The sequence below is a fragment of the Lipotes vexillifer genome, unplaced genomic scaffold, assembly GCF_000442215.2.
Source record: "Lipotes vexillifer unplaced genomic scaffold, Lipotes_vexillifer_v1.1 scaffold763, whole genome shotgun sequence".
NCBI lineage: Eukaryota > Metazoa > Chordata > Mammalia > Artiodactyla > Lipotidae > Lipotes > Lipotes vexillifer.
This window is the reverse complement of record NW_006770909.1, coordinates 5,434,535-5,454,874: the sequence shown is the minus strand read 5'-3', so window position 1 is coordinate 5,454,874 and position 20,340 is coordinate 5,434,535. Positions and strand designations below refer to the sequence as shown.

General features: G+C 42.5%; 1 protein-coding gene and 1 non-coding gene across 2 annotated transcripts in view; one reads left to right on the top strand and one right to left on the bottom strand.

Moving 5' to 3' along the window:
- Positions 1–20,340, top strand: part of LRRC31 (leucine rich repeat containing 31) — a 26,091-nt gene extending 5,751 nt beyond the window's left edge. The window contains 8 exon segments of the mRNA XM_007446434.1: positions 383–439; positions 441–529; positions 5,336–5,500; positions 5,720–5,887; positions 6,672–6,836; positions 9,721–9,888; positions 14,846–15,013; positions 20,009–20,340. Coding sequence (XP_007446496.1) covers positions 383–439; positions 441–529; positions 5,336–5,500; positions 5,720–5,887; positions 6,672–6,836; positions 9,721–9,888; positions 14,846–15,013; positions 20,009–20,340 — 1,312 coding nt within the window.
- On the bottom strand, positions 16,119–16,190 carry TRNAG-CCC (transfer RNA glycine (anticodon CCC)). Its single transcript has one exon. It is a non-coding gene; the product is annotated as a tRNA-Gly (tRNA).

Sequence of the window (20,340 nt, the reverse complement as noted above, 5' to 3'; positions counted from 1 at the left end):
TGTGGGATCTTCCCGGACCGGGGCACGAACCCGTGTCCCCCGCATCGGCAGGCGGACTCTCAACCACTGCACCACCAGGGAAGCCCAAGTTTACCTCTTTGTCCAGGAACGAAGCTCCATCTACATGCAAGAAGCCCAGGTCAGGCCAGGAAAGAAAAGCCACTGAGTTCCTCAGGCTCCTTTGTAGGAAACCGGTCACTGGAGAGGCCAGTGTTGAACACCGACCGCAGGAACAGAGGTCAGGTTTTGTCCCCTTCTGAGGTGAGGTTTCACAAGGGACCAGTTCAGGGTTGTTGTCCGTCTTCTCACTTGTCTTATGACGATCATTATGCATCTTTAATACACTCTGTCATTCACAGCAAATTTTTCTTTATTTTTATAGTACAGCTAAGACTGTCACTTCCGAAATGGAATTAAGATCCAGGATGGAGGAAAAAGCTGTTCCTGAAGAAGCTGGGCAAAATCCCTGTCGACAAGTGTCTAGATTTGAACAACTGTAGACTAACAACAGCGGATGTGAGGGAGCCAGGTCTGTATGGAGTTGACCTTGCGCAGAGGCACAGAGGGCCTTCGGGCTGGGATGAGCAGGATAAGTGCTCTGTCCTCACTTGGTAATGCGTGGTCTGCAGAGTGGCCCAGACAACTCAGGAAGCGCAGTTGCAACACTATTTTTTTTTTTTTAAACAAGTTGATTGATTCTTCCTCAAGCTTCAAAGATTTGAGCCCAGTTTAAGAGGGAGGTTTGTTTGTTTTTCCTGAGCAATTTTACTTCTCTACTGATTACCTCTAGCTCCCTGAAACATACCTGTTCCTGCATAGGATGTAAACTCATCCATAAAACTGAGCCCTGCTGGGAATTTAAAGGGGCATCTCGTTGTTATCTGTGGAATGAAAACTATCACTACCAGCAATTATTGCTCACACCATTTTACACAAAAGTGCAACTACTGTTTGTGACACTCTAGCAAGAGTTTGGTTGCGAAGAACCATCTTCCCAACACCACTGTCACCACCTTTTTAAAAAACTCTCTTTTTTCTAATACCTTAAATCAAGTCTTGAATCAAATTAGGTGTGTCTACCAACAGAGGTATCAAAAGAACTGCGTTTTGAGTGAGGGGTCCTTGAGTATTTTAATTAAAATCTATGCCATTAGGGCTTCCCTGGTGGCACAGTGGTTGAGAGTCGGCCTGCCGATGCAGGGGGCACGGGGTTTTGGCCCGGTCTGGGAAGATCCCACATGCTGTGGAGCAGCTGGGCCCGTGAGCCATGGCCACTGAGCCTGCACATCCGGAGCCTGTGCTCCGAAAAGGGAGAGGCCACAACAGTGAGAGGCCCGCGTACCGCCAAAAAAAAAAAAAATCTATGCCATTATATTTGAGACAGATCTCTTACGAGGGAGCTCTAACCATGCCTGTGATTCTCAAATGCCTATGTACATGTCAGAATCTCTTGCAGAACTTGTGGAAATGCAGGCACTTGAGTCCAACCCAAACCCACCGAATTGAAATCTTTGAGGGTGGGCCCCAGGAATCCTGTTTTTTTCCTTCTTAATGTGTTCAATAGGCTTTCATACTTTATAAAGTTAGGATCACGGTGAACAAGATGAAGTTGCTAAAGTGCTTTGAACGCTAGTAGAAAGAAAACATATTTTTTGCCCCCTAAGCATGTTTTGAGAATTTCTTCGGAACTGTGGAAGGTCAGGAATTGCTATGTCTGTAACTCTAGAAGCTCACCGTGCAGCGTCTGACTGCTGCCACTATTTTAACATTCAAGACAGATGTTTAAAAGCAAGCAAGCAAAGACGCTTTCTCCGCCTGACTCTGGCATTTCCACTCTTAAGTCTTGTTGCTGCGGGAGATAAAGATGACCTTTGAGAATCTTGTTCACAGAGAGTAGCTTCAATTGTCGTGAGCAGTGGAAGAGACTCAGAGAAGGTTCTGGTCAGGGTCTGTGCCAGTCTAAACCCGCACATGTTGGCCCATGCAGGTATAACAGGAACTTTATAAAGTGGTGACACCAAGGTGATCAAGATAAGAAAGAAAACGTAACGGGCACCCTCAGTCTCAGCGGTCCTGCCAACGGAGTATTCCCCAGACCTTCAGCCTGAGGGTCCAATAGGACGACAGGGTGACGGGAGTCAGGGGTTTTTGCGAAATAAAAGGACCCGTATACACATTACAGGGACAGTGGTAGTAACAGTCCTAGCAGTAGAATTACAATTTCCACTACAATAAAGGAGTTCTTATGAAATCTTATGGAAACACCACCGCATTTTCAGAGTGCAGTTGTTTGGCAGAAATAGAAAATGTCCCAAGAAATAGGTAAAGTGAATGTCACAATGTCTCCAGTTGTGCGGCTGAGAGATCCCTGCTTTGTGGAAAGTCAGCAAGTCCACCCTCCTTCCATCCGCTTACCAGAGCAACAGGCAGCGGATCCTATTTACTACAAATCACAAATCACACATGCAAATCTGTTTTTTCTTGTGTTCACTTCTACTTGCTTTGCTGCCTTCTCTCCCAGACTTGGAAAAACTGGATATTTCCTGGAATGATTTCATAGGCAGAACCCTCCATTTACTCATGCAGCAAATGCATCTTGTCAGCAAGTTAAAAATCCTGAGGCTGGGTAGATGCAGACTTACTGCTGATGATGTTCGAGCACTGGGTATGATGAATGCTTCCCTTAAGAGATGGCTCCCCTGGAAGGATCTTTGCAACCCAAACCCTCAGGGGCGAATTATCTGGGTCACCACCCCCTCAAGTGCCTATGGACGAGGATGAGAGCGCTGCCTGTACATGATGTGATGCTGTGTTGAGCACTTGTATACCTTCTAAGGAGCTGTGTAACCTGCACCTAGCATCGTGCTAAGCCCTGGGATAGAGAAGGGAACAGGCTGACCAAGCCTCTGTTCTCATGGAGTTTAAGTGGAGATAGTAACTGTAAAATTTGCTCACTTTGGGTCTGTTACCTCATCTGTAAATTGGAGGAGTTGGGATAGATAATAATTAAGTTCTTTTCCAATTCCAAAATAGTATTTCTCTCTTCTATTTTCCCATTCCCATTTAAAAAAAAATGATCAAAACAAGATTTTTCAGTTAAAAGCAATGATTTAAATAGGACTAGAACCTCAATTAAGTTAGTTTATAGTATGTCAAACAGTGGATAACATAGAACATAAGATAAAATTTGTCATGCTATTAACCCAGCTGCCTTACTGGGTTATGAATGCTGGTTGCTGGTTTTAGATGCAATTAATACTTTTTCTGTCTTCTTTTTGTCTGAAGTTTCTTATTTCGATCATGTATTTTGATCATTTAAATCTCTGCAAAGATTTCTGTAAAAGCAACAAAATTTATGCCAATGTCTTCTCTCTAATCCTTCCCTAGAAAATAGGGGCCAGCTGATGTTTCCTGGTTCACCCTTCCTATAGCTAAGGAAAAACATTATACATCTCAGAGCTGGCCAGATCCTTTCAAATCCTAGTCCCACTTCTAATTCTCTTTGTGACCATGGACAAAATACTTAACTTTCTGAGCCTCAGTTTTATTATCTCTGAAAAAGGGTGATATCCACCTCAAAAAAAATTATTGTGAGCATTAAATAATTTCTGTAAAGTACCTACTACATGCTTGACACATAGTAGGCGCTCAATAATTCTTTCTTTCCCTATTCCCTCATCCAAAATTACCTTTCTGTGGTTTTTCATGACCAATTTAGCCCCACTGGTTAGCAGCTGGTTATTGTGTACCAGGGTCTCAAATTTAACACACTGTTACTCAGGCATGAAAAGAAGTATAGATTATTTTCTATGACTAATCTAATCTTTTTCATGATCCACCATCCTTAAGAAACCAGGAAGTGGAATTTCTGCACTGGGACCCACTCTAAACTCATCTGGTCCAGGAGAGAGTCTGCACCCTTGTCACTAATGTTTTGTGTCCTTTCCCCTCTCCCTGAGATTTTATCCTCTCTGGAAGGACTTCTGCATCCTCTCCACCAGGAGGGGCTATCTTATCATCCATACTCTGCTTAGCCTTAATGGCAGATGGAGTATAAGGAGAATGAATGGTTTACTGGTAAGAAAACATAAATCAGGAGGCATTTCAACATTATTACACCTGTTACAATTGCTTAGTGCAGGATTGCAAATGCCTAGGCCCTCCAGTACCATATGCACTGCAGACAATCATGTACCCTTTCTCCCTGATCCTGGGGGATGCCTCAGGGCGATATATATCCACGCCCCTTTGACTGGCCATGGCATACAAAATGACACCCTTTTATCCCTGGATTATGATATTATAACTCCTGGAGAATTTGCATTTTAACCTGGGGCTCCTGGACTCCAAAAACCTTAAACCATGGAATAAATAACCAGTGGCAGAAGTTCCAGCCCAGTAGTGGACGGTGGAAGAGAGGCTTCTGGGCACAGTGGACCTTCCAACACTCTTAACTGGTGCTAAAATTGACTCCAGACATTGAGAAAGCACATTTGTCACGTGTGTGCCTCACCATTCTGTTCTGCCCCCAAAGCAGTGAAAATTATTCCTAAGGGCTGATCTCCCCACACTTCCCCTGTTCTCTCCCAGCTTCCACCCTGTAGCCCTCAGATGTTTCCTGTGTGAAATGGTATCAGAAATGTCAAGTTTCACCCCCCCTCACTGTACCCTCCTCCACCCCAAGGTTGCATCACTGTTATGAGCTGCTAGTGCCTGATGCTCTCTTACTGGTTCCTCCCTGCAGTGGTTGGATCAGTTGTATGTGATATTCTTGATGTCAAAGTGAGCTTTTCCTCTGTGGTGGCCAGTGCCCTGCTTTGCTTCTACCTCTGGCCAATCTTCCTCTGGCCAAAATATAAACAGTGGTTATGCTGGGGAATAATATTATGGGTGATTTAAATCTTTTTCATGTTTTATTTTCTAAATCTTTTACACTTCTACCTCTGGCTGAGCTTCTCAGCCATGCTGATCCCCGGAGAAGGTGGATGAGAGAAAGTAGATGGATTGGTAGAAATATTTACTACCATAAAAACAATTCGGTAAAACCACCCCTACTAACAGGTGGGGTTTTTTTTTTTTTTTTTTTTTTTTTTTTTACACAATGTTTGCTTACGAGCATGGCTTCAGAACTCTGGAGGGACTAGACTTGCTGTGCCTGTACATACAGAAGCTCACCGTGCTGGGAGTGGGCAAGAACTGGGTCCTTTTCTCCTCTCTGTTCCCTGGCATCTAACCAGTAGCTGGCCCGGCTTCAATACTCCGTAAACAATGGCTGTATTGATTTCCCGCTTTGCGGATTAGCAATCAACCTGACCTTTGGGCCATTTTGTAACAGGAGAAGCACTTAAAGCGCTGCCTGAACTTGAGTTGAATTTGTCCTGGAACAGTAAAGTGGGAGGAAACTTGCCTCTGATCCTCCGGACATTCCGAGAAGGGAGCAAGACACAAATGCCTGAGCTTGTGGACTACGCCCTCACGTCAGAAGATGGGACGTTTGTGGGTAAGTGGAATTTGGAAGAGTCCTTCCCAGGAAATCATGTGAAGGCACCCATGATTGGATAGCTTGGAAATCAACGTTGGCTGTGTTTTCTCTCACCCTGAATTGAAAGAGTGGTTCACTATATCCCAGGTCACATGAAGATGTACCTCCCTCCTGCCTGCCCCAACTTTCACACCCTGCATCTTTACTGAGCTGTCCTTTGGATTTCCTCCCTACCAGGTCAGTTGCTACTTAGGCTGCAAAACCTTGAAATACTTGATCTTTCTGTTAACAGAAACGTCGGTGGCGGTCTCAACAGTATTGCTCAGGGATTAAAAAGTACCTTAAATCTGAAAGTCTTGAAGTTACATTCATGTGGATTATCACAAAAGAGTGTCAAACTACTGGGTGAGTTAGGGATGGCTAAAGTTTCTATATAACTTTATATTACACGGAATTTTTAAGCTGTTAGGAAATACAACAAAACATAAACAGTGGTTATGTTGGGGAATAAGATTATGGGTGATTTAAATCTTCTTTTTTGTTTTATTGATTTTCTAAGTCTTTTACAGTGAGCATGTACTTTCATGATTACAAAAATAATCTTTTAAAACGGCTGACTCTGAAAAGGCCAGGATATTTTAGGTCTGAGAGAGACACTGTGCAAAATAAGTGTGCTACGAAAGCTGTCCATTTTTCTCTTACTTTTGAAAATGCCGGCATTATTTTATGCTTAGTAGTAGGAAGGAATTGGTACTGATAAAAAGAACAGCTTCAGTGACATCTGTAGTTAAAATTTACTCTGCTATAGAGTATCCACATTAAAGAATAGGAAATGAAATGTGTATTTATCCCTTCAGCTTCTAGAGCCTGTAAAATCCTTCCCCCTGGCAGTTTGAATAAGTCTAGAATGCTATGACAGCACCAGTGCTCAAGGATAGTAGGGAGAGATTCATTAGTTGAAAGATTTTGATCAAAACCATTGACGATGAATGCAGATCACAGAGGGTGAATATTTGAAGCCATTGTCAGGTCCGAAGGGGTAGATGGTACAAAGTGGACAGTTATCCCACCGTCTGGGCTTTTGTCAACATAGTGTACGTATTGTCTCGGTCTCCCTTCTCCACACCTGCCCCCTCTCCTGCCGACCGCCTTGTAATATGTCAGAATGGGGTTCTGACCTTCTTTGTAGATGCTGCTTTTAGATACTTGTGCGAGCTGAGGACACTAGACCTTTCCTGCAACAAGGAGATGAGTGGAGGGTTTGACTGCTTCCCGGGGCTGGCCGTGCTCGAGCATCTGGAGGGGTTGGATCTTCACCAGTGCTCGCTGATGGCCGACGACACGGTGTGGCTGAGTAGGTACTGCAGAGCTGAGGGAGGACTCTTGGAGCCTTGCCATGTGTTTGCAAGCCTGGCAGATTTGAGATGTGCTGTTTATGAAGTTACCGGAAGGGTCACATCATAAAAGTTTTGTGAATGCCCCAATATAGTATTTGGTAAATATTAAGTGCCCAGTAATTGTTAGTGAATCTAAACTCCTCCTGTACACATCTGTAAAGGATAGATGTGGCACTTGAGGGAGAAAATTTTTGAATTTATGTGGCTGTTTAGAAATGGATCTGTTACCGTTACAAAGTGTATTACAAATAGGGATGTAGAAGGAAAGCCAAAACGAAGGGTGTTGAGTCTTTCTCGCTAATCAAGTGAAGCTGAGGCACTTAGATACAAATGAAGTTACAGAAAGTCAGTGGGACGGTACATAACGGGTGTACATTACAACTTTAAGTCACTACGCTTACTTTCCTACCACAGACATAGTCCTGTAACCTGTAATGTATAAGTGCAGTTTCCCCTAACAAACAGCAAGCATACTCCTGAGATTAAGGGTTTTATTCCACCTGCAGCCACAATAAACCTTCAGAATGCATCCAGACTCTGACCATGGCTTACCATCTAGACCTCTACTACCCTGGTCCAGCCCGCTGTCACCTCATGCCTAGATTATTGCAAGAGTCCAGATGGTTTTCCTGCTCCTCTGTCTCTCTGACTGCATTCTCTCTTCCTTCCCCCCATTGGCTACTCCAGCCACAGCATGTGTGCTGACACTCATGCACACCAGCCATGCTCTGCTCTCCCTCTGTACTATGGGCTCCTCCTGCGTAGGGATGGTTTTTTTTTTTTTTTCCAGTATCTCTCTGTCGCTCATGCACAGGGTCTGGCACATAGTTGGCAGCCAGTAAATGCTTGCTGAGAATGTGATTGAATGAATCAATCAATAAAGGACGAGAAAAAGAATTTTTTGTTGTTGATTTTAGTACAATTGGGGGAGAAAAACAGTAAAATAGGTCTTTAGGTCTACTATTGATTTTTAGCCCTGCTAAGTTATTTCTTAGACTCTTATCCCTCAATTGGGGAAAACGAGAAGAGTTCAAGGCTTTCATGAAGATTTTAAAGTAGTAAATAATCCCTTTTGGGGCTCCAGGTGGAGACTGTGAAGTGTCACCATCCCCTTTTCTTATGAATGTCCTTCCTGTGGAGACACTCCTGAATTACCAATCCATCGGATTCCAAATAAGGAATTTCTCCTGCTACAGCTGAGTAACATGAATGTCCTGACTCATCTTATTGTTCAGAGGAGCATTAAAGTGCTAGAGGATCTGAATTGTTAACGCTATAGGACAACAGAGGGATCAGCCTCCCTTATCTAGATCTGCAGCCACCAGCACAGGTAAATGGCCCCAGAAAGGTAATGGTTATTCAGTAACTGTAGTGAATTGCATTGTTCTCCTGCTTAATTTTGAAAAGATGGAATTGAAAACACATCCTGTTTATACCTTATGATGTTAAAGAATCGAACATTCTTTTATCTGATCATTCCCGATAGCTCCAAAGGAATGGAATTACAGGTCATTTAGCCAACAATGTTTGATTGATCATCTAATTGTTCGAGGCACTGTTCTGTGGGCTGAGGGAAATTCACAGGCAGGAGCTCCAGTCTGGTGGGGGCAGCAATAAACCAAATACGTGGTGAAGCACAAGGTGCTGGGGGCGTTAGAAGAGGGAGACGCCGCAGCAAGTACCTGCCCTTTTTTCCTTCCCTTCCCCTTCCTTTCTCCTGTCCTTTCCTCCTTCCACTAACATTTGTGCCTCTGGTTTCTGGGCTCTGAGGCACACTCTGGGCACGAAGCAGCCCCTACACACAGAGCTCACCTTTGGGGAGGGAGGGCAGAAGACAAACACATACACAAACAAATCACGTAACGGGGGTGCTGGGAGGAAAAGAAAATAGGGACATGTAATAGTGACCAAAGGGTTACTGTGGGTTTGGTGGCCCTGGAAGATTCTGAGGAGGTGAGCCAGCCCCACAGAGATCCCAGGATACTGCATTTCCCACATTGGAAAGAACTAGGGCAAAGGTCTGGAAGCAGGAAAAGCAGCAGAAAGATAGCGAAGCAGGGGTAACTCCTGGCACGGCAAGGGCCTTCAGGGCCCCACTCCAGTGCTGTTAGCCACAGATATCTGTTCTGATTTCTTGATTTCATTGCCTTTCTAGTACTTCTGACTTATATTCTGAGAAAAGAATGATCGTACCAAACAGTAATTGAGCAGTTAGTGTGTGCCAGGCACTGTACCAGGCACTTTACATATACCAAGTCGTTTTACCTTCCTACTGCCTCTGTGAAGTAGTATTGTTATTCTTATTGAGAAAACTGAGGTTCGGAGAAGTTAAGTAACTTGTCCGAAACCACACAGTTCTTTAGTAACAAGTCCAGGATTAGAACCACCAGTTCTGTCTCCAAAGTCTTTGCTCTTAACTTCTAGCCTTGAGAGAGGCTTGGAGAAGAGCCCAAGCTGCATACTGGGAAGAATGGCTGGTGTGTATGTGGTGTGTAATTGTGTGTAAGGCAGGGCAGGGGTCAGAGAGGGAAGAGCTGTGCTTGCTGTTGAAGAAGCCTGTGGGGGCTTCCTGGTGGCGCAGTGGTTGAGAGTCCGCCTGCCGATGCAGGGGACACAGGTTCGTGCCCCGGTCCGGGAGGATCCCACATGCTGCGGAGCGGCTGGGCCCATGAACCATGGCCGCTGAGCCTGTGCATCCGGAGCCTGTGCTCCACAACGGGAGAGGCCACAACAATGAGAGGTCCGCGTACAGCAAAAAAAAAAAAGACTGTGGGACCCAAACACCCAGAAGACCCTTTGTGAGATGCTGCCTAAAACATGTCACTGTTGATGTTTTAGTAGCCCAGGTTATCCCTTTTCTCTCGAGTTTTCAAGAATTGGCCTTATCTGCCAACAGAAAGATGGGCAGCCCTTCTGAAAACCTATTCAGCAGGCTCTGATTTTTACCAGCATTGAAGTCATTGTTAGTCAACAACTGTGCTTTGGAAAGTGAGACTTTTACTGCCCTGGGTAAGAGCATTCCCCAAATCCCTGCAGGCACTGGTACCATAACATCTGAGAGGGGAGGCCTCTCTTTGCCTACAAATGAATGCTGAGCTGTAGGCAACGTAAAGTATTAATTTGTCTTTCTTTCAGGAAATATGCTCTCTTGAAAGTGACTTTCAAAGCCACACGAATGATTTCTAGCATTGTAAATTTAACATTTAAAATTTAAAGTGTACACAGTTGGCCCTTTGTAACCATGGGTTCCAAATCCGTGGATTCAACTGACAGCAAATCAAAAATATTTGGAAAAAAATTTCTGGAAAGTTCCAAAAAGCAAAACTTGAATTTGTCTCATTCAGGCAACAATTTACACAGATAGCATTTACATTGTAATAGGTATTATAAGTAATCTAGAGTTGATTTAAAGTATATGGGAGGATGTGCATAGGTTATACGCAAATACTGTGCCATTTTATATAAGGGACCTGAGCTTCCATGGATTTTGGTGTCTGCAGGGTGTCCTGGAAACAATGCCCCTGTGGATACGGAGGGACGGCTGTATAACCAACTCTGAAGGCTCACATTCCTGGTAACTTGTACAGTATAATTTGGAATTGCTGGAAAGGGAGGCGTTTACTAGTGTGTGAGCCTAGCTGGCTGCCTAGCACCTAGTCCCAACAGGGTTTGTTGTCCTCTCTCAGGAATCTTGGCGTGCCTGAAGACCATGGATACAGCCTGGCCTACATCAGGGATTTACTAAATCTGACATTTCTGCCTATGCTGGGGCAAGGGCACTGTCAGCGAGAAGAGGGAGACATTTTGAGGCAAAGGGACTTTGCCCAATTTTCCCAAATATACCACCCAGGCATCCAACACTTTAAGCACATGGTGCCAGGGGTCCTCAACCACCTCCAGCTTCAGTGATTCACTGGAGGGACTCACAGATCTCACTGCTGAGATTTATTACAAAAAAGGGAAACAAAGCAAAATCAGCAAAGGGAAACATGCATGGGGCAGAGTCCAGAGGAAACCAGGCCCAAGCTTGCAAGATTCCTTTCCCAGCAGAGTAACAAGGATGCACTCCGTTCCTGCAGCACATTGTGACGACATGGTCTGAAATGTTTCCTGAGAAGGCTCGCCTGAACCTTCAAGTCCAGGGTTTTTAGTGGGGCTTGGTCATGCAGGCACCCTCTACGAAGCACATACCAAAATTCCAGACTCACAGAAGGAAAGCTGGTGTTCAGCATAAATCATCTTATTTGTACGCAAACACTGTAGGCACAACGAACCACCCTTATAAGTTAGGGAATGGTGATGACACTTCCAAATTCCAAGTTCCCAGATGTCAGCCAAGGGCCAACCTTGCCAGCAGGACTTTGTAGGGATAGTGGTCTCAGGGCTGCTAGGTTAACCCTGTTTTGTACACATGCGCAAGACTAGTGTGGTTGGATTCTGGTGCTCTCTGGGTAACAGTGAAAACAGAGCCCTTCTCTCTGACCTTCCCTCAAGGGTTATGTCTGTTGACACTCCCTTAAAAGTGAATTGTCCTATGGACCCAACAGGGCTATTATTAATGAAATAAAGGCATTCTATTAATAAAAAAATAACAAGTAGTTATTTATTAATATCTGTTAATAAAAATAAGTACATATAATTTATCCCAAATTCTAAGAACTCTCTATTTAGGGTATTCTTGCTCTTCTTTTCATCCCAACTATTCTGTTCGACCCACAGGGTCTTGGTCCTTGCCATGTACTGCTCCCAGCCCTCCCCCAGCACTGCTCATCTCATTGGCCACGTGTCTGGATGGGGAAAAGTAGCAGGATATGTACGTCTCTTAACCTGAGGTCCACGGCTCCTCCCTTAAGAGAGTCAGTCTATAGTTATGCCTGGGCAGGGGGCTGTGAATTCCCTAAAACTGATTCCAGTTCTTTTGTTGGTGGGGAATGTATGGTACATTTTTCTGGCTCCAAAGCACCTGGGATCAGACATCTGAAAGCAAATCCTGGCTCTGGCTCTCATGACCTGAGGTACTTAACAACCCTGTGCCTCAGTTTCCTTGTCTGTAAATGGAATAATAGGATCATATCTCATAGAGTTGTAAGAATTAAACGGGTTATTACATGTGAAGTTCTTGGAAATGTGCCTGGCTCATAGTAAATGCTCAATAAATGCCAGTTGTGAATATTATTATGGGGAGAGAGTCTATAAATTTTACTTAAAAAGTAAATTTGGGGACTTCCCTGGCGGTCCAGTGGTTAAGGCTCCACACTTCCACTGCAGGGGTGCAGGTTCCATCCCTGGTCGGGGAACTGAGGTCCCACATACCACACAGTGTGGCCAAAAAAAAAAAGTAAATTTTATTGTAAAAGCCAGAGGTTGACTGGAGAACCTCTGGTAAAATCCAGATTCCTTCATGTGATCTAACAGGCCCCCTGGCGGCTCTCCCCCTTGCTCCCTGAACCCAGCCTCAGTTGGCTTCTTTCTGTTCCTTCATATCACTGAGCTCTCTCCTGCCTTTGACCTCCCTGTTCTCTAGAATTCCCTACCCCCCAGTCTTTCCTGGGGAGCTCTGATTGCAGGTCTCAGTGTAAATGTCCCCTTTTAAGACAGCCGCTCTCTGAATTAGAAGTCCCTGTATCTTCCTTATAGCCTTTATCAGAATTTATAATTATGTATTTACTTGTGTGGTTTTTTAATGTTGATACTTTTCCCAGATTGTTACCCTCTTGAGGGCAGGGATTGTGTTTATTCTTCACTGCATCCTTCAAAGCATGTTTTTGGTATTAGTCAAGTAAGTCAGTAAGTAGATAGGCAGGTTAGTAGATAGATAGACAGACAGACAGACAGACAGACAAATTTCTCAAAGGGGGTTATAATCCCCAAAATGGCTAGGTAAACACACACACACACACACACACACACACGCACACACACATACCCCACATTCCACTGCTCAGACTAATGTTGTTAGGAAAATTCCACAAAAAATAAATTTGGGGACAGCATGAGATTTCATAAATATACTTCCTAGATGGAAAATGTTGAATATTTTTAAAGTAAATTTTGTTTTTAACTTTGTGTCTTCTGCCATCAGAAGGCACAACTCTTTTCAATTACAGCTACACAATCAATGGATCATAATCAAGTAGACATTACACAAAATTACATCATCTGACACAAATCTTTAGACAGTCCCTGACTTACAGCGGTTTGACTTCACACTTTTCGACTCTAAGGTGGTGTAAAAGCAATACACATTCAGTAGAAACCAGACTTAGAACTTTGAATTTTGATCTTCTCCCGGCCTAGTAATATATACGTGGTGCAATACTCATGCCATCACGAGGGTAAACTTAACAATCACTCTGTACCCAGACAACCACTCTGTTTTTCACTTTCAGTATGGTATTCAATAAATGACTTGAGATATTCAACATTTTGGTCTAAGATAGGCATTGTGTTAGATGACTTTGCCCAACCATGGGCATGTTTAAGTAGGCTAGGCAAAGTTATGATGATCAGAAGGTTAGGTGTATTAAATTCATTTTTTACTTAAGATATTTTCAACTTATGGGGACGTAACCCCACTATAAGTCGAGGGAGACCTGTTTAATTCAATTTGAATTAAGAAGTAAATCAACAATAAAAAAAGAAGTAAATCAAGTAAATACATATTTCTCTGCATCACTTTGAGAAAAGAAAGTTCAATTTCTTATTGATAGGTCTCTGTACCATAAGAGTGGGAGGGTGCTCTTGTTAGATATTATAAAAAGAATATATATCTACCCCTCAAACATATTATTTTTTAGAAAGAAGGCAGAATAGTTTAAAATGTAATTAATGGCTATACCTCATGGATAAGTTACTCTGGTTAATTTTTTTTTTTTGCAGTACGTGGGCCTCTCACTGTTGTAGCCTCTCCCGTTGCGGAGCACAGGCTCCAGACACGCAGGCTCAGCGGCCACGGCTCACGGGCCCAGCCGCTCCACGGCCTGTGGGACCTTCCTGGACTGGGGCACGAACCCATGTCCGCTGCATCGGCAGGCGGACTCTCAACCACTGCGCCACCAGGGAAGCCCTCTGGTTAATTTTAATGTTAGGGGAAACTGAGAACTAAGAAGAAAATCTTTGAATTTCCTTTAAAAATCTTTCCAATATACACTATTTCCCTTCTTTGACTCTGTTAACTGCAGTTAGGTAGACACAAATACATTTTGGTGTTTCAGAGTTCTAGGGAGGTTTGGCCTTGTCTCTGAATTTCAACAGCGACCAGGACATGTAAAACCAGGACACACTCTGGAAATCGTGACTAGCTGTGAAAACTGTTCGTCTCTTTCTCCCTCTTAAATGTGAAGTGAAGGAAAGAAATCCCAGTCAATAGTGGATTCCATTTAATCAAGTTTTTACATTAATTAATTATTTATTTATTTATTGGCTGCATTGGGTCTTCATTGCTGCACGTGGGCTTTCTCTAGTTGCAGTGAGCTGGGGCTACTCTTAGTTGCAGTATGCGGGCTTCTCATTGCAGTGGCTTCTCTTGTTGCGGAGCATGGGTTCTAGGCGCACAGGCTTCAGTAGTTGTGGCACGGGGGCTCAGTAGTTGTGGCTCGCGGGCTCTAGAGCACAGGCTCAGTAGTTGTGGCACATGGGCTTAGTTGCTCCTCGGCATGTGAGATCTTCCTGGACCAGGGCTCAAACCCATGTCCCCTGCATTGGCAGACAGATTCTTAACCACTGCACCACCAGGGAAGTCCCCATTTAATCAAGTTGTACTTTTCTAAAGTTTCCAACATTTCTCCCCAATAAAAATAGACAACATAAATTGAGGCCATGAATTTCAGGCAGGAGAAACGGTCTCTACAACTGTCTTAACCTCACTGATAGTAATATGTTGCCCTAGCCTAGGTTCCTCAACTTCACGGCTTATGACCTCTAAGGAAACCTAAATTATTGCTATTCTTATCACTGTCAATTTCAGCTGAAGCCTCCATTCACCTCCCTGCTCTGGAAATAGTCAACCTTTCTTGGAATAAGTGTGTTGGCAGCAGCCTAAAGCTGCTCCTGGAAATGCTAAAGCTTTCAACGTCCCTTTAGGTGCTGAGGCTGAGCAGCTGTTCCCTGGTGACAGAGGACGTGGCTCTTCTGGGTTTCACCTACTGGTTCCATCCAAAGCAGTCCTGGCACTCAGAGCCCAGCGTGCCTGCCCTGCCAGTCCAGGGCAAGGGAGGTGGAGAAGGCAGCGAGGCCTGGAGCTAAGCCCTCTGTGCAGCTTCCCTGCTCCCTGACATCTGCTTAGGAGAGAGCTGGTTAAAACAGATAAGGGCAATTCTAAAACCAAAAAGACAGTGGAGAGTGTTTCATAAAAGGAGACGGAGGAATTTCCCTGGCGGTTCAGTGGTTAGGACTCCACGCTTTCACTCCCGGGGGCGAGGGTTCGACCCCTGATTGGGGAACTAAGATCCCACAAGCCATAAGGTGCGGCCAAACATTAAAAAAAGAAGAATAAGAAGAAAAAAAGGAGATAGATAGATATGGTGGCAGAAGAAGGAGGATTACCTGATGTAGAATAGAAAGTTGGAACACTGGATGTGGATGGGTGAGGCTCCTTGTCCTTGAGAGGTGTGTGCGTGTGTGGATTTTGTTTACGCCTATACCCACCTTGGCTCAGCTGGGTGCAGTTTTCTGTGTTCACCTACTGTTTCCTGTGGATAAATTATGCATAAGCAAACAAGAAATTTGTGTTATGTTCACACTGTTCTCTGATATTTCAATCTAGTTGGAACAAATATGTGTTTTCAAAACAAGTGTTATGGCCAAACACTGTAATTAGAAGATGTGGACAAATCATTGTGATTTTATTTTGCATTTCCCTAATGACTAATGATGGTGAGCATATTTTTATGTGTTTATCTGTTTATGTGTTTATCTGTAAACTGTATATATTCCTTGATGAAGTGTCTGTTCTAATCTTTTGCCTAATTTAAAAAACTGGATAGTTTGTTTTCTTCTTAATGAGAGTTCTTTAGATTCTCTGGATACAAGTCTTTTATCAGATCTATAACTTGCAAATATTTTCTCAGTCTGTAATTTGTCTTCTCAACCCCTTAACAGTATCTTTTGCACGGCACGATTTTCAGTTTTTTGGTTTTTTTTTTAATATTTATTTATTTGGCTGTGCCAGGTTTTAGTTGCAGCATGCGGGACCTTCGTTGCAGCGTGAGGGAGCTTTTAGTGTGGCATGCGGGATCTAGTTCCCTGACCAGGGATCAAACCTGGCCCACTGCATTGGGAGTGCAGAGTCGTAACCACTGGACCACCAGGGAAGTCCCAAGACTTTCAGTTTTGATAAAGATCTATTTATCTATTTGCTAATTTGGTGGATAGAGCTTTCTGTGTTGCATCTTAGAACTTTTTGCAAAACCCAAGTTCTCAAGGATTTTTCCTAGATTTTCTTCCAAAAGGTTTACATTTACATTTTACATTTTGACTTATTATCCATTTTGAGTATTCTTGTACAAGGCGTGAGATATGGGCTGAAAATATTTTTGCATATGACAGCTCAGTTATTCAAACACCATTAATTGAAAAGACTCATTGAATTGCCTTTGCATTTTTGTCAGAAATCAATTGGCCAGTTTGTGAGGGTCTATTTTTGGTCTGTTCTGTTCCATTGGTCTATGCATCTATTCTTTTACTGATACCATACTGTCTTGATTACGAAAGCTTTATAGTAAGCCTTGAAATCAGGTAGCATGGGCATTCTGCTTTGTTCTTTTTCAAAATCATTTTGGTTATTCTAGTTTCTTGACATTTCTATATAAATTTTAGCATCAGCTAGTCAATATCTACAAAAAATCCCTCTGGAATTTTGACTGGGATTGCATTGAATCTATAGGCAGATTCAGGGAGAAATGACATCTTAACTATATTGAGCACTCCCATCCATGAACACAGTATCTCTCTCTTTTTATTTAGGTCCTCTTTGATTTATTTCATTGGTGTTTTGTAGTTTCTACCATGCAGATCCTGCATATACTTTGTTAAATTTATATATAAGTATTTAATTTTTTGGTGCTATTATAAACGGTACTGGTTTCCAAATTTTGATTCCCAATTGGTCATTGCTAGTATGTAGAAATACAATTGATTTTCATTGACATTTTATACTGAGACCTTGTTAAACTCATCTATTAGTTCTATGAGATTTTTGGTAGATCCTGTAGGCAATCATGTCATCTATAATTAAAGTCAGCTTTATTTCATCTATAATGTCATCTATAATTAAAGTCAGCTTTATTTCATCCGGTCCAGTCTCTATACCTTTTATTTCTTTTTCTTGGTTATTTAACTGGCTAGGATTTCCAGTAGATGTTGAATGAGGTGAGAGCAGACATCCCTGCCTTGTTCTCAATATTGGGGGGAAAGCACTCAGTCTTTCCCATTAAGTAAAATGTTAGCTATAGGTTTTTGTTTGTGTTTTGTAGATGTGCCCTTTATCAGGTAAAGGAATCCTAATCTGGCTAGATTTCTTATAATGAATTGAAGATATTTTGTTGAGGGTGTTTGTGGCTATGTTCACGAGAGATAATTGCCTACTAGTTTTTTTGTAATATCTTTGTCTGGCTTTGGTATCAGGGTGACAATGACCTCAGAAAATGAGTTGGCAAGTGTTCCTGCCTCTTCTATTTCCTGGAAAGATTTTGTAGAGTTGGTATTATTTTTTCATTAACTTGAAACTTCATAGAATTGACCCCTGAACCTGTCTAAACTTGGAGTTTTCTTTGTGAGAAGTTTTAAATTACAAATTCAGTTTAAAAAATAGATATAGCACCATTCAGGTTATCTTTTTCTTCTTGAGTTTTGGTACTTTGTGTCTTCCAAGGAATTGGCCCATTTTACTTAGGTCGAATTTATGGAAATAAAGTTGTTTTCTTATAATCCTGTTAATGTCTGCTAATCATTTTGACTTCTTCTGTGACCTCCTTCCTCTTCAACCACCTGCTGGAGAAAATTCTCTGCTTTTAAAGGGCTCCTGTGAGTAGGTTAACCTCGCTTGGGTCTGCGTTTCTTAAACTCAGGTGTGCCATGTAATATAACCCAATCATGGGAACCCATCATTTACACAGTCCTAGGAATTAGGGTGGAAATCTTGGGGTCACCTTAGAATTCTGATTATCACAATCTTCAATCTTCTCAAAGAATAAGCCTTTGGTTTGTTTTGTTTTCCTGAACTGGACACCATTAAACATATTTAAATTATTTCGTTTAAAGTTATTAAAATTTGCTTCTTCAATTTTTTATTTTTTTGGTCTGCATCATATTTTATTAATCACAGCTCCAGCCATTATATATCGTTTCTTAATTTTTACTACCAGGTTTTCTTCCTCAGGTCAAATTTATACTTTTACATTTTGTCAAGGGTATTTTTTTGTTCTTTCAATTTTTAGTCAATGACAAGTATTGCTGTGTGTGGCTTTAAGCATTGCCACTTAACTGTTCTGATTATTTCTAATAGAAACTTTAAGAATTTGTTAATCCCTCGCAGTTTGTGTTTTATTCTTTTGTAAATAACAGCATTGGTTTTTTCATATAGTAAGCTACAAAAATAGTATTTTCATGACCTGTGATACTATTACCCAGATTTTAAAAATATAACGCATATAAAATACTAAAATATAATAAATAGAGTACTCACATCATTGGAAAATTCAGATAGTATAGGAAAGGTAAAACAATGTCTGAGATTTGCTTTAAAATACTAAAAAACAAACAAACAAAAAGTAGGGCAAGGGGACTGGATGAGCCAAGATTAGTGTAATGAAAATAGCGTTGAAGCTGATTGATGGGAACATGGGAGTTCTCACTCCTATTCCATCTACTTTTTATATGTTTGAAAATGTCTGTAATAGAAAATTTTCTAAAGGGAAAAAGCATGCACATTATCTTTAACACTTAGCTAGGTCTTGAGAACATAGTGAGTAATGTTCCGAGACAGAAAGATAGGAAGGGACACAATCAACATGAACACCTAGGGACCAACTGCAGCTGTTGAGTGTCCTGACTGGGATGATGAAAATGATGGGGATGGAGCCTCCCACTTGGTGTGGAAGCCATGATATGTGAGGAATGACTGAAGGACCAGGGCGTGTTTAGGCCTATAGGGGGGACATTTGAGGGGACCTGACTGTGGTCCAACACTGCATGGTCGGCACGAGGAAGGAGCTGAGGTTCCCAGCAGGCTGAGGTGGGCAGTGGGGAAAGTCAGATAGGGCCTAGAGGCATGGCTTCCTCCCGCTGAGAGTTGCTTCCCTCTGTTGGGGCAACCTGGAGAGAGACTTCAGGCAGAGTTGGGCTGGTCCCCAGGAGAGAAGCTGTGAGAGGGATTTCTCTCTGATCATCGATCAGGTTGAATGAGGAGCCCTCCAAGGTCCCTTCCAACGCTGAGATTCTACACATCTCATCTCTGTAATCCATTCCTGTTTTTGGCTGAAAAGGGAAGCATCTCCTGTCTGCTTTGGCTGTCTCTCCTAGCTCCTTTTCTTAGCCTCATCATTAACTGTTATTTATTGAGAGCCATTATGGGTAGTACTGTGATATGTGCTATTCAAAGGAAAACTTGATCCATGCATTAAAGTCTCTAATTGACCCATGAATTAGAAATTATCCAAGCATATTTTGCCCATGGAAAGTGCTCAATTAAATAACTGTTGAATGAAGAATGAATAAGCAATGAATAGTTAAACAGCATTAAACAGCAAGAAAACTATTCAGAAGTGGTCCTGAGTTAAAGCCAGTGAGCCATCACTCTTCACCTTTAGCTAGAGAAAGTCTGCAGTAAGAGTTGGGACTCCAGTGGAGCAGAGAGCAGGAACTCGACAAAAAAGACGCTCTTTGGAATGGGATTTGGAAAGAGAAAGAAAACTCCATTTTTAAGCTGTACATGAAATGCAGAGAGGAAATTTGTTACTAGAGTAATTTCAGATGCCCTGAATAAAACTGCTAGCTAATAACATTTCATTACTAAGTATCAGTCTTGTCATTACGAATCCTGGAGCTACTGTGTTGTGTTATTGGAAGTGGGAAATGGTCACACTAGAAAGTATCCTTGGCTTTTAACATTTAGAGTAATTTTGTTTTTCAGCATCGGTAATCCAGACAGGTCACATGGCCAGGCTGCGGAAGCTGGACCTGAGCTATAATGACAGCATCTGTGATGCAGAAGGGACCATCTTCTGCCAAAACCCGTGGCTCCTCAAAGAGTTAACCGAGCTGGATATTAGCCTTCAGCCATCAGCTTTTCGGGAGTGTGGACAATGGTTTAGACATTTGTTATGTGCCGTGACCAAACTTCCTGAGATCACCGAGATAGGAATGAAGAGGTGGGTCCTCCCAGCCTCACAAGAGGAAGAACTAGAAGGCTTTGACCAAGATCACAAAAGCAGCATTCACTTTGACCATGGTGGGTTTCAGTAA